This window comes from Strongylocentrotus purpuratus, unplaced genomic scaffold (assembly GCF_000002235.5).
Source record: "Strongylocentrotus purpuratus isolate Spur 01 unplaced genomic scaffold, Spur_5.0 spur5_scaffold_5, whole genome shotgun sequence".
In the NCBI taxonomy this organism is placed as follows: Eukaryota; Metazoa; Echinodermata; class Echinoidea; order Camarodonta; family Strongylocentrotidae; genus Strongylocentrotus; species Strongylocentrotus purpuratus.
Window position 1 is genome coordinate 12,670,182 of NW_022145611.1, and position 13,884 is coordinate 12,684,065.

General features: G+C 35.8%; 1 protein-coding gene across 3 annotated transcripts in view; it reads right to left on the reverse strand.

Annotated features, from left to right (window-relative positions):
- Positions 1-30: 30 nt before the first annotated feature.
- The window catches only part of LOC577346 (serine/threonine-protein phosphatase 2A 56 kDa regulatory subunit delta isoform), a 46,232-nt gene continuing 32,378 nt past the window's right edge, over positions 31-13,884 (reverse strand). For 2 of the 3 annotated variants that reach the window (XM_775327.5, XM_011670321.2), the window contains 8 exons: positions 13,703-13,756; positions 13,003-13,053; positions 11,848-11,967; positions 11,069-11,196; positions 9,476-9,577; positions 8,731-8,803; positions 5,819-5,926; positions 31-2,374 (listed from right to left, as the gene is read on the reverse strand). In XM_775327.5, the coding sequence (XP_780420.1) occupies positions 2,222-2,374; positions 5,819-5,926; positions 8,731-8,803; positions 9,476-9,577; positions 11,069-11,196; positions 11,848-11,967; positions 13,003-13,053; positions 13,703-13,756 (789 nt within the window). In that variant the 3' untranslated portion in view covers positions 31-2,221. The remainder of the gene's footprint in view (positions 2,375-5,818; positions 5,927-8,730; positions 8,804-9,475; positions 9,578-11,068; positions 11,197-11,847; positions 11,968-13,002; positions 13,054-13,702; positions 13,757-13,884) is intronic. The other variant, XM_796932.5, reaches the window with a different exon arrangement.

The window sequence follows — 13,884 nt, forward strand, 5'->3', positions numbered from 1 at the left end:
CGCTACTACTTGTTTAGAAAACACTATTTTAACTCAAACCTGATATATCACATGGATTTACAGTTCTACACTCACATGTTGTCTTCTAAATAATATAAATATAAAATCACTGTAATACCCCATAACTTGGCCTTTTTGCATACGATTGCTTTACTCCAGCTACTGTGCATGTGTTTTTGTCTCTTGTGATCTCTAATTTTATAATGTAACATTGCATAAACTATGATTTTTAATACAAAAGAAATTTGTATTTGGTGTATGGTATTTAAACAACACATTTATCAAATCAACAAACACTGATTTGGTGCACCAACTCAAATATAAAAACAACCAAATTGACCCTGAATAGTGCATAGTGTACCAGAGATATACTAATAAAAGCATATCGTATGCCAAAAACCAGAAGAATATTATATCTATGTAAAATGATATATATGTTAGCACCTTCTGGCTGTCTTCATGTGAATAATTCTAATCCCAACAAAATACTTATAATCTCTAGTTGAAGTAAAAGCTGACTGAAACAATAAATGCCCACTAATGCATTGTACATGTAATTGTACCACACCTTCTTTTTTTTTGGGGGGGGGGGGGGGTGGTGTCATATGCTCCTGGGGGCTCTACTTAATAATTTCAGAGCAGTTTTATCTTGTTGGAAAGTCATGTTTATGACATATTATTTCTTTGATAACAAATAAATGGCAATGTATAATCATCACAATTTTAGTAGGAAGTTCAGAGAATCTGAGAAGAGACATATAGAGATTGTGCACCGAGACATACAAGGCGTGTATAACTACCACAGGGTTATACACTGATCTAGAGCAGGGACATAAGTAGGCACTTTGTAACACAAACTCACCATCCATACAGTGTACATAAATGTTTCCTTTCTTTATACATGTCAACAAGAGACCACAATTTGTCTACCACATCCAATAAAATTAGGTTATATAATACCCACAACCTATTTCGGGTTGTTGTTAAAGCAAACCAATGAATTAAACAAGTGCTCTACATTTGGTATTATCAAATATATACCTATGCCAGTCAGTAAGCATATACTGTATCATATCCAGTCTACATTAACATCTAAACAAAAAAAATTGAATAGCAACACTCAGAACCCTAGGCTACTACTAGAGTAGGCTTTTCCAACTCTCCTTCTCTGCTATCATAATGGTGAATGTCTTTGGAAAGAGAAGATAACATCTTAGGCAATTTGCAAACAATTATCAACAAATTCAGGTAGATAAATAAAGCACTACATCGGTAAAAGGCAATAAGATTCGCCAAATAGAATCAACAATCTGCTTACAAATTGTTGACCCTTTTCTTTAAGGGACTTTTTATTCATTAAACTACATTTTATTGGTAGACAGAAAGCAAATGCGCAGTGTGTAAGCTGCAAAAGCAGTCAAAATTACTCTTTCCAGAAACGAAACAACCCAATTAAGCAGTGAAATACAACATGTTCATAATGCCTCACACAAAGACACTATGTACTTATTTTACCCAGAAAATAACTACACGGTAGAAGTGTACACTTTTTAAAAACAAAAAATAAGCTGTCCAAACAGCACAAATCAGTCAATGAATTCAGCACTACAAAAATAGGATTCCATATACACATTAGCCCTACAATCATCCCGATGTAGGAATTGATAAACATGATCGTCACGAGCTGGCTTCTTAATTGAGCCGATGAACAACATTGCTATATTTGTCTTACAATTCAAAGACAAGTATATTTTCTTTGATTATTTACAAAATGTACTTTGTAAAAACTCCTTTTTTTTATCAAATGGACAGAGCCCCAAAGAGGACAAGAATTAATGGCACTGGATGAACGCAGGGTACAGAATAGGGGGCCGTAAGGGAGCTACCAGGATCTGTAATAAGTAATCACATATTTTCAACAATGCAAGGGGGGGGGGTGATGCAAAGAAACAGCAAGAAGTTCTTGAGACAGGAATGCATTAGAGAAAGTAAAACGGAAATGTGGAGTAGTGTTTTTAACAAACGTCTTCTGGAGATTACCGAGAGAATAGGTTACGAAGAGGCTGTAGAAATGCGTTCATACACAATGCAGTTATATTTTTAGTTCAGAGAAAAAAAAAGGGGATAGGGGGTAATACTCTGATAAATTTTTCCAAAAAAGGATTTTGAATTGATAGCAAACAAAAGAAGGCCCAAGTACAAGGGCATCTTGGAGTAGGACTCAACTATTGGTCTCTGGCGATGCAACGAGGAACTCCTCGTGCCGTTTGTGGGTGCCGATGGCCTTGATGGTGAAGGCGTCCCTTGGAAGCTCAGATTTCCGCCTCAGCAAGGGCTTGGATTCCTTTCTACCTCCAGGTACTCCTTCAGCAGCCTGTGGTGGGTGGGTTGAACAAGGAGATGGAGGAAGAGAAGTAAAGGATTGGAGAGAGGATGGGAAAGAGAAGGAGGAGTGAGTAAGAAAGAGGGGAGGAGTACAACAGAGGAAGGGGGACACAAGAGGGTGAGAGATGTAGGATTTAAGAGGGTAAGCAGGGAGAGGAGAGAGATAAAATGTATTCCCATTATAACATGAAATCCTTATCCTTGAGAACACAAAATTAAATATAATATTTTGTTTTATTATTAACCCTATTCTACTCATACACTTTTCCTTATTCATAGTTGTTTGTTTTGAAACACAGACAAGACTTACTTCTAGACATTAGTCTCCATGTACACAAAGAAAAATAAGCTTACAAAAATCACTACCATGCAAATAATTCAAAATGTTGGCAATTCATATTTTGGCAACAAAAATATTAATGAATAGAGGCAGTGAGATAACATGAAGATGAGTCTGCAGATAATAAGCTTCTAGGGAAAAGCATTTAAAACAAAGAAAAAGCAATAAAATCAATGGTTGGATCAGTGGCAATTACAGATTGTTGCCCTGAGTTTTGAAGTTAAGGTTTAGAACTGGTCATGCTATGATAATGTGAAAGACAATATCTGGAAGATAAAAAAAAAGGTTAATCATGCAGGAACTTTAATAACGAAGGATTCCTAGACGTTTTGGAATCAGCAAAATGAACAGATATTGAGTCAATCCTACTATTGAAGATCTCATGCACTACACAATAGTACACATAGAAATGGGTGTTTGGTAAGAATTTGTTTTCAAGCATTTTTGTCATATCTGAATATCAGGGCAACTGACAAGTCTAAGAAATTGGAAAAAAAGGTTAACTATGCAGCACATTAACATTGAATGTATAATAGGATGTTTTAGTATCAGCAAAATAATTATACATGTATAATATTGGATGGCGAGAGCAATTTTTTATTTAGTATAACAGGAAAACAAAGCCATACAATATTATTATCTATAGCTGACAAAAAAAAATTTGACTTGAAAATCAAGCAATATTGTATCATCAGTTGAAGTTCCTGAATGACAGAGCAATACGAAAACAATATTGATCTGTCATCTGGTACTGGCTAAAGATACTGATTTATTGTACCACTTGGAAGCCTTATACAGATAATAATAGATATTATTAACCGTATCAGACATCTGAGCAGGGCAACTTTTAAATGTTATTGCCCTCAGGGTTTGATGGATAAGTCAACAAAATTACAATAAGTTAGTCCGCTCAGAAAAGTCAATGGGATTTTGTGTGTGATTTGGCGGGCAATATAGGTTATACAGTAAACCAATGAACAAATATTTTAGCCCGCTCAGAACAGTCAATGGGATTTGTGTGTAATTTGGCGGGCAATATAGGTTATACAGTAAACCAATGGACAAATATTTTAGCCCGCTCTGAAAAGTCAATGGCAAAATGCGTGTTAAACTAGTGAGCAATAATGTAGATCCAGTTGTAATTTACATCGCGCATCAGCTACTGTAATTTACATCGCGCATCGCGTATAAGAAAATGCGCACTTTGCGCGAACTCCATTGTGACGTAACAATCACACCCTAGGCAAACTGTTTGCAGTGTATCGAAAATCTGTCAAACACTGGATGAACAGTGCTGGTTTGACAATGTTTTTGCAACTTCTAATGCTAGGAAACCTTGTGTAGCCTACATAATTGAGTATAGGATAGTAAGAGTTTCTTGTTTGCTCTAGATGTCTGATGTGGTTAATAATAGTAATATTGACTGCCTAATTCTGGGCAATACGACTTGTCATATATCACCCTCACCTACGGTTCGGGCGATATATGTCGTATTGCCCAGAAAGCAGTCAATATTACTTAATTATCTCATGCATGCACTACACACATAAATAGGTGTATGGGACTCTACACTAATGTGAATCCGAATATTTTTAATAGTTTTATTGTAATCATATTTTCTATTGCAGGCAGGGTTGTTGTTGGGGGGGGGGGGGGGTCGGTCTATTTATTCCAGTCTCCATTATCTCATTTTCAGTAATGAGGGTATAATTTCTGCCTGAAGTTTAGACTATCCTAAATTCTACAATCACAAGCAAATCAAATATGAATTCCAAGACCCAGTGACGTGTTCTATTGTGAGTGGGAGCAGATCTGGGAGAGAATAAACAGAAATATTTGGATTTAGACGGACAAGCCAGCGATGAAAAGCAACATGAAATCTGTGATATGAAGCACGTTTCACACACACTGACTATACAGATGAGTTTTAGAAGGAAGTCCAACACAAACTCTTTGGGAAACAAAAAGGTTCAAATCAGCTCAGTAAATTAAAGTACCCCTCCCCCCTTCTTAAAAAAAGCAAACTGCAACACTATAAATGAATGTCCCAGTTGGACTGGGAAAAAAAAGGTTTCCTCAAAACATGAACTGCACAAGCGGCCCAACTAACCAGCCCCCCTAAAAAAAAAAAAACCCAAGGATGATCGCTAAAATGAAATGCTCACAAAATCTCAACATAGATAACAACAAATGCCACTGTGTCTCCTATATGTTTCCGCCCTAAATTTAGTGGGTGGAATTATTTGTGACATATCACAACGAAAACAAAAAGCCTATAATCGTATGTCGACTTTATACAACTATGATCTTGACCTGCTAACCCCAAAATTTAATTAGATCATCTTCCTATCCTATAGTAATACTGTCAACATGTTTGAAGCTCATAGTTCAGAAATTGACCTATCAACCCAAAATCTGATAAGATCATTTTCCTACGGTAATACATGTTATCACCAATATCACCGATAACGAGGCATATAGCTGAAATTTCAGAAGTTGACCTCCTAACCCAAAATATAATCAGATGGACAAGTTTGAGCCTCGTACAGTGGACGGACAAGCAGAATGGATGGACGGACAACCCCCCAAAAAATGTCTCTAGCACCGCCTTGGGCATAATAAAAACATTTTCTGCCAAAAAAACATCAGATTCCTAGAGTGCATGCTCTTATCAACAAATGGAGTAAATGTCAATGATATAAGTATGTTTTAGAAACACTGCAATGATTAGTAAAATTAATGTTAAACATCTAGTAGTGTACTTTTCATGAACAAATGAAAGGGGTTTACAGAAGGGAAAATATCTACAAATCTTCTGATCATCATCCACCCCACCCTGCCCCCCCCCCTTCCCCCTTCTTGGTAAAATGGTAATTTTTATGAAATGGAATGCTTTAGAAATCTGCAAAACAGATGTAAACCAGGTTAAACAATACACAGATTGCATAAGGGTACCTTGCATGTATTTTCTGATACAAAGTGGTTACAAGAAAGGATATTAACATACATGAGAGGCCGAAATATGCATAAATAAGCTAGAATAATTGCTTTGAAATGTCTTTTTTTCTTCTTTTTCTTCCAATGAGCACTAACCTCATTCTTAATGTGTTCTTTGAGTTCGGCCTCAGAGTCCATCTCCATGTCAGGGCTGTTAATACTGCCAGCCTCACTATTGCGTCCAGTTAAACCAACATTGGTAAACTAGGCGAGACAAGAAACAGGCAAGCTCCTAATTACATACTGTCCACGGATTTGGAAGCAGGGTATGCAGGGGGTTTGGGCTACCCGGGGGTCAAGCTAGAAAGCTCTCTTAATATACCAGCTATTAAACATAAATTCTAAGATAATTATCTGGTGTGTTTTTGTTTTTTCGCTAAATAAAAAAGAGGACTGTAAGAATAAACTAATAAATGAAAATAAGTACCCAATTAAACAACTTGTACAACAGAATTCTACCAGTGCATTACAGTAAACATAGTGCACTATCTTTTCTACATATGTATATTTTTCTCTACTCTATATTTCTGTTTAGCAATACCTTCAAAGAGATATATGTATTTGATTTGATAACAAGAGATAAATGAAGGGATGTTAGATGATAAGGCTAACTCTAAACATGAAGCTAAAGGAGAAGGAAAAAGCTGTTCCAGGATGATTTCCAAATACCATTACACATTTTAGTGACAATTAGAGTTACAATCTAATTATAATATTATTTTGATCTATTTTAAAGCCCACTTGCTCCCTCTATATCGAAAACAATGCCTAATCGGTGCCTGTTGGTCCCCCATGATCCTCTTTTTCTTATGTTAAATTGAGGGTGATTTGATGAGATAACCACCTTCAGTGACCTTGCTAAATATCCCCTGGACAAACTAGTGGAGACAGGCTTTAAAATGTAGATAAAAAGATCTATTTGCCTTCAATAGGGATCTGAATAAAATATTCTTGAGGGAATGAAATCACTCATTTATATGCAGGCTTCAATTATTTTCAGCATTACGGACTGGTCAGTTTGAACAGTCAGTTTTAAAAATATGGCTACAAAGGTCATAGGATATGTCATTTTGAGAGGGGCATTGCAACTAGCAGGGTTTTTGTTAGAGCAAACACCCTTGGAGCAGATATCTAGTACATAACAAGGGTGGGGGGGGGGGGGGGGGGACCAGGCAAATTCCTACCAAACATCAGAAATGCTCTATATGCATATATAAATATGCAAAGTGACTTTGGTCCTCCTAAACTATTCCCAACTATCCCCCCCGGATACTACAAGGCCATATCTTACTCAATTTTGACCCCGTTTAACCCTTACTGTACTGGGGGGGGGCCTGGGAGGCCCCCCCCTCGACATTTTCGGAGTTTGCGCCGCAACCGCTTGGAATTTTGAATTGTCGTTTCATGACTTTTTTCCCTCAAGTCTCACGCACATTTTGATACCATTTTCGTCGAAATCGGATATACCTGTAAGGCGTTACATAACAATTAGTATGCGCATGTCATCAAAAAAAAAAACAAAAAAAAAAATGGAATCAAAATTTGCATAAATTATCATTATTAATTACATTAAATTAACTTTTTTGAGTTAAAAAAGAAGTTTCATATGAATAATGAGTTTCAACATTCAAAAAGTGGAGTTTGAAACGTTTTCTGTAAAATGCATAAAATTAGCATTTTTGCATAATTAATTAGGCTAACGACAAAAATTTGCATATTCGGAAAAAACTAATTATACCATCTTGTTCCTTACGTAAATATCTACAAACGTGCAAATTTTCGTGTTCATCGGACAATCGACGGCCGAGATCATAGGGGGGGGCCTCCCAGGCCCCCCCCAGTCAGTGGGTGCTCAAAATAGCCCAGTACAGTAAGGGTTAAACAAATCCTGCCAGAAGCCACAAAAGGGGGGATATTTTGTACTCCGTTTATATGCACCGAACACATAAGTCGACTTCAACGTTGGTATTTCTTTCATGCATGAACAAGATAGCAAGGAGTCACTGATGACATTCAAACATACAAGATGGGTGCTACATTCAGTAAGAACTTATTTCTCTATTTCAGCCAAAAATTCATGGCAGGACCAAAGTTACTGTGGATACCTAACCAATCATTACATTACATTACATTACATTGCTGACAATTGATGGACCAATCAGCTTTCCTGGAAAATATGTCCTGGGTACAATTTTAAGTTACCATTTAGGCACTATCCTGCTGCAGTATTTCAAATTTTATTTTAAAACAACAAATAAGGTCTACACACATAGGACAGCTAGTATGGTACAGAATACATCGATCTACGGACATCAAAACCCATATTGGTACATATACACTGCAAGGTCTCTGTGAACTACCGGTTTAAAGACAGGACAAGACAAGAATTTTGGACAAGCCAGGGGGATGGAAAGACAAATATTAATTAGTAGAATGTTCACTTTTTTTTCTTATATAATAAATTCAATAATTTGCACATGATTAAATTGAGTAATTATAGACATGAGGCACAAAATCATGTGTGTTCTTTCCTACTCAATTTTGCTATGGTATGAAGCAGTTTTCTTCATTTATGAAATATATGCTACTTCTAAACAACAGATATATTGGATGAGAAAAAGATTCTCTTTACTAAAATGGCATGGAGCTCCTTGATCTTCTTTTCAAGTGAAAAATAACTAAGATACAAAATTGTCTCAATCTCCATTTTTGTCTACGTAGGCTGGTGTACTGGTTTGAGGATCCAATAACCAAATTAAAAATTAAAGTCATTGTGTAAAACTAACCTCTGCATCAATACTACTCGAATTGCTTCAATAAATAATTTCCTATCTGATCAACAACAAATTGACAACATTGGTCTATTTATGCATTTGGTTTAAAAAAAAATTAAAGACAATCAAAGACAAATTCAAACCCAAACCAAATTTCAAGCTTCCGTCAAATCTACACAATAAACATGACATGTGAATTACACTGGTAAATCAACTACTTATATGAATACCTACCAAAGGATTTGATCTTGCTTTGTATTCTAGTTTATTCCATATCTCATCCATCTTCAGTAGCTTATCTTTCTCCCTGTAATGAGAGAGAAACAGAAAGAAAAGGAGACAGATAAAATGAAACAAGAGGTGTATAAACAAAATTAGAGCACTCCTTTATAACATTGCTTTTATCTGAAAGAGTTGTTGATCAATTAACAGGAACATGTATGCCTATTCCGAAGAGAAGGAAAGGTCATCACCGTGTGAATAGAGACGACAATGTGATCTCTCTTCTGTAAAGGACTGAATGTTTTGATCCAAATGAAAATTCACACCCTTAGATGATTGGAAATAGCACCCACAAAAAAGCCATCAAGACACATTAATAGTTCTACTAATTCACATGCATCGATAATGATAATCTAGGACTTTCATATATACACATGTCTAGTAAAGGAAATCTAAAGACGCTTCCAAAAGTTGTTTGTGACACTTATTTTGTCTTTGACTTGTATACTTAGAGTTAACGCCATCGTGGCTCCAAACAGGAAACTGATCTTCTCATGCATAGTTAATAACTTACAACATTCTGAGTCAAAAGACCATACATGTATTATAAGAACCCATGTGGCATTGCTCTCTTGATCCAATCATGTAATCTTTGAAATTTATCTGTTGAGAACCAAAAGAACAACCCCCCCCCCCCCCCCCCCCCTCCCCTCTCCCTCCTAGCACTCATGGTATACGAATACAGCTAAACACTCACTGTTGTCTTTCGTCTTTGTATTTCTGCATGCAGTCATCAAAGCGCTTCTGATTGATTTCCATGAAGAGCTTCAGTGCATTGTAGATCAGGCCATTGATGGTTCTGGTCAGAGAATACAAACACAAGTCATCATTTATTTGAAAAGTTTGAAGGACAATTTAGTCATGGATATGCATGTGTTAGAATAGCAAGAAAAATACCCCCCAAAATTCATGACAGACAATTCTCAAAATATAAAATTTCTATATATTTATGAACTGGTCAATTCAAACGAAATACACTTTGGGTGCATTGATTAGGAAAAACACCTTTCAGTCAGTGCATTGCAGAGTCTATTCGTATTAGGAAAGGAATAATTGCAATCTGTATTGTATGTAACAGGTGTATCCAATAGTACATAACTGTTCAATGGGGACAAAGACCAGTCTAGAATGTATTCAATTGTTATGAATGCCTCTACTACAATGGTTACTTAAGGCTGTCAGATGCCTGCCTACATAAAAATAACTAATGTCTGTAATCCGCATAATGACTTTTGAAGTATCAAGTTGAATAAACAGCTTTTCACTGGGGGAGGAAGCATGCATAAATTAAAGCACATTCCTGGGTGGACATGTAAAGAATCTAAACTGACATTTACAGAAACCTAGGGTCATCACTGATTAATATTCATTAACCTTGCTAGTAAATGTTTATTCATGTTTTAAACAAATTCACCCATGCCCTGTACCTACAAGCTTCAACCCAATCCAATTTTTAAGCAAAGATTCCTAGTTTTGGCCTTAAAATTACAGATATGGACCTTGGATTCCTCTCTTTTGCTGGATACTTGTATGAAAAAAGTATATAAAAATGTTTGGTTGCTTAAAGAAATTCCTAATTTTTATCGGGTACGTTCGACAGATATTGGTAAAGATTTCAATTTAGTAACCATAAATAATGTGTACATCACACATGGCAGGGTATATAACTGGATGGTGCTACATGAACCTGTAGATGCAGTGAGCAAACAAGGCCAGTATGCAGAGTCTTTAACATACCTAACCTGTTACAAGACTAACCATACAACAACATCACGAACAACCACATTAATCCACACTCCTAACCCCTTCTTTCTGCATACTGGTCTTGTTTATTGGTTATTTATGCTAGCCTTTTCCGCTAGTATGGATTTCTGGTAGTGCTAAGTGGGCTGCCTTTCGACTCCAACACCAATATCTTAATTTTTTTTCAACGTACAGCTAATGTGTGTACATCTTTTGGAATAAATGATATCATCCGTTTGGAGCCAGAAGGGCATTAACTCGTCAGTTTACAGAGTTGACACCCTTCTGGCTCCAAACAAATGATATCACAAACATTTAACCGTTAGAACAATCCTGGAAAATAATGAATACCTTAGTCGCTGTCACTTATTTCGCTCATTATGTACTCGTTCCAATAATACAATACATGTTCTGCAACCTGAAGACAAGAGCTCTTTACAATCCTGGAAACATAGGATCTCCATAAAAGTTGATAATAATTTAGTGAATTCCCATCCAACGAATTAGGAAAGGGAAGAAAAAAAGAAAGAAGAAAACTTTGACTGACTTGTTCCAGTGTGCCTTGGAGTTCTTGTACAATGCTGGAAACATGATGGGCAGTATCGTCTCGTCGTTGTCGCTTATTAAGCTCATTATGTACTCGTTGTTCCAATAATACAATGCACGTTCTGCAACCTGAAGGACAAACACACAATTTGCTCTGGTCAAGTTTCTTTCATCAACAACTTACATCACCTCAAAACGTGCGACAAGATCGGAATGATGAGAGTGACATGCATCAAACAGACAATAAATCAAACCTATGATAATGGTTTTGCGTGTGAATATCTTTTTTTATATGAGTTCACAGAATGTCTCAAATAAAACCTTTATTCTACCTTATAGTGTAGAACACAACCATCTTCCAAACTTGCTGCAATTTAATTCTCATTAAATTTCTTTCTTTCTGTGCTGGACACTACAAGTCTGAACTCAGGATTAAAAAATATTTTCATGGATTTTTCTAATCAGTTTATGTTCACTTTGGAACGTGTTAGGACCACGTGAAGTCCCAATAGCCTATACATGTAAATGTGTGATATCCAGCAAAATTTGGTCATATTCTTACAATCTTTGACACTTCACAAATATCTTTTTTCATTTTTCTACAGTATCAAATATCCTTTGAATGCAATTTTGGCACCAGTGCTCGACAAATGCTTGACCTAATTTCAAAACCTTACATTACACAACTGCTTAATTTACTACGTAATCAACCAATAAGAGTAAATTTCCGAGCAGTCCTTTGCACCCTCCAGTCACACAGCCAGTACTTCATCTCTTTACCTGGAAATGTGGGCTTGAAACGCAGTTAGCTAGCTGCTGGAATAGAGGCGTCATCACTTTCTGGAACTCCAGTGGTTCAATCACATCGAGAATCTCTTCTAATTCATTGAGAAACATCACCTATCAATCAAAAGAACATAATCACCACCTGTTAATTTCAATTCAATTTACTTTTACATTAAAAACATAATAATTACATTATGAGTACATAAATAAAATGAATTGGTAGGCCCCGTCGGAGAGTAAAATTTATTAGGAGGGGCCCAGTAAGAAAATAAAAAAAATAAAAATATTAATTAACACTTGACAAAAGAGTGAAAGCACTGGGTGTGATCCTCAACAAAACGCTTACGTCCTTGAAGCTCATCTTGAGCTCTGGCATGGGAATCGTATTTTGAGAGAAAATTGCTATGATTTATTCTGGATTGTTCACCCTACAGTTTTTATTTCACTGGTTCAAACAACCAAACAAAAATTTACTGGGCATCATCTTCGATAAAAACCACAACTCCCATTAGCACATAGTGTCTGGTCTACTTACACGGATTTCCGTAACTTTCTAAGCTAATTTCTTGGCCACTTTACATATTCTACGAAAATCGTTTGGCACATGTCATTTTATTTGTAATCTTGAACATTCAGTGTAAGTTTCATTGGATTCTGTGAGAAATCATTTTCTATATTTACCACAACTCAAGTTTATCTTAAGCCAGGCATTTAATCTTTATTGCTTCTCTCCACCCAGGTGTTAAATGGGTACCTAGCAAGATGAGCTCACATGTACTCATCTATCTTTGCTATCTATTTCTCTAGTTTAAAACAAGTACAGTCAAACCTGCTTTACTGGTCACAGAGACCACCTGTCTAAAACAAGCACATTTTTTGTTTCCCTTGAAAACGGTTTCTCATTGAAACATGTACTAAATGAACCTGTGTACAAAGACCACGGTCGCTGTAGACAGGTTTGACTGTATATATATATTTCTTGCCGTATTCCTTTATATTCAAGTGTATCAGAATGAGGCACGCATAATAACAAATGGATCTTCATTACACTGGATTAACGTCATAACACCATCTTTAAAATTCACATTAAAATCAAGAAATTAACACAAACTATGAAAAGTAACTACTATTATATCTATTTTGACCTACCTCTTTCGGACTATGGACCTTGGGCCAGAATTTCAGTAAAAGTCTGAGGACCTGCCATAACACAAAGGGAAAAGAAAAATAAAGTATTTAACATTATAATGTGCAGTGTATTTACAAGTTGCATAAATATGTATGTTTCTCAGAAAGTTTCTAACAATGCTCAATTCTTCACTGATGACAGTATGTTCAAGTGCCATCTTGGTAACAGTCTTTTTTTAAACCTAAAATACATGCAGCTTTCAAAAAATTAACAAGAATCATGGGTGTGACTGACTTCAAGTCAGGTATCGACCTGAATTTATCATGACTGCTCTTTGTTCTTCTTGTTCATTTCTTGACTGAGCCTAAAGGCAACATATTAATTGCCTTCCAAGTCACCTTTATTTCCTCAAGCAGGACAATGCCTTTTTATTCACCTTTAACATGTCATTTGAAGTTGAGCATTTACACAAATACCCAACATTATGCTCATTAAGTGCCAAGACTCAACCATTTACAGACGGGGGTCACTGAAAAAATAAACAAATTCACGACTATGATGATGATTGGAAAAGAAATCTCTACTCTGCCAGGAATTTTTTTTTTTTTAAATCATAAAAATAAAAAAATTCTTTAACTGATAAATGAAACAAATAATTCTTCAAAATTATCCCCAACCATATTGTGTTTAATTTATACAAATTTCCGATCTTCATCTTACCTGTTCTGTTAATGAAGGATCTTTCTCTAAGAATTGAACTACACAGTATGCAAGCTGTAAGAAGAAAAGAAGTAAAGACAAAAATTATACTTCTGGATCATGGATGTTAATCCTAAAAGATGATCATTAATTTACAAGAAAACAAGATGCAAAATACATTTATCTGAATATATCAAGTGAAT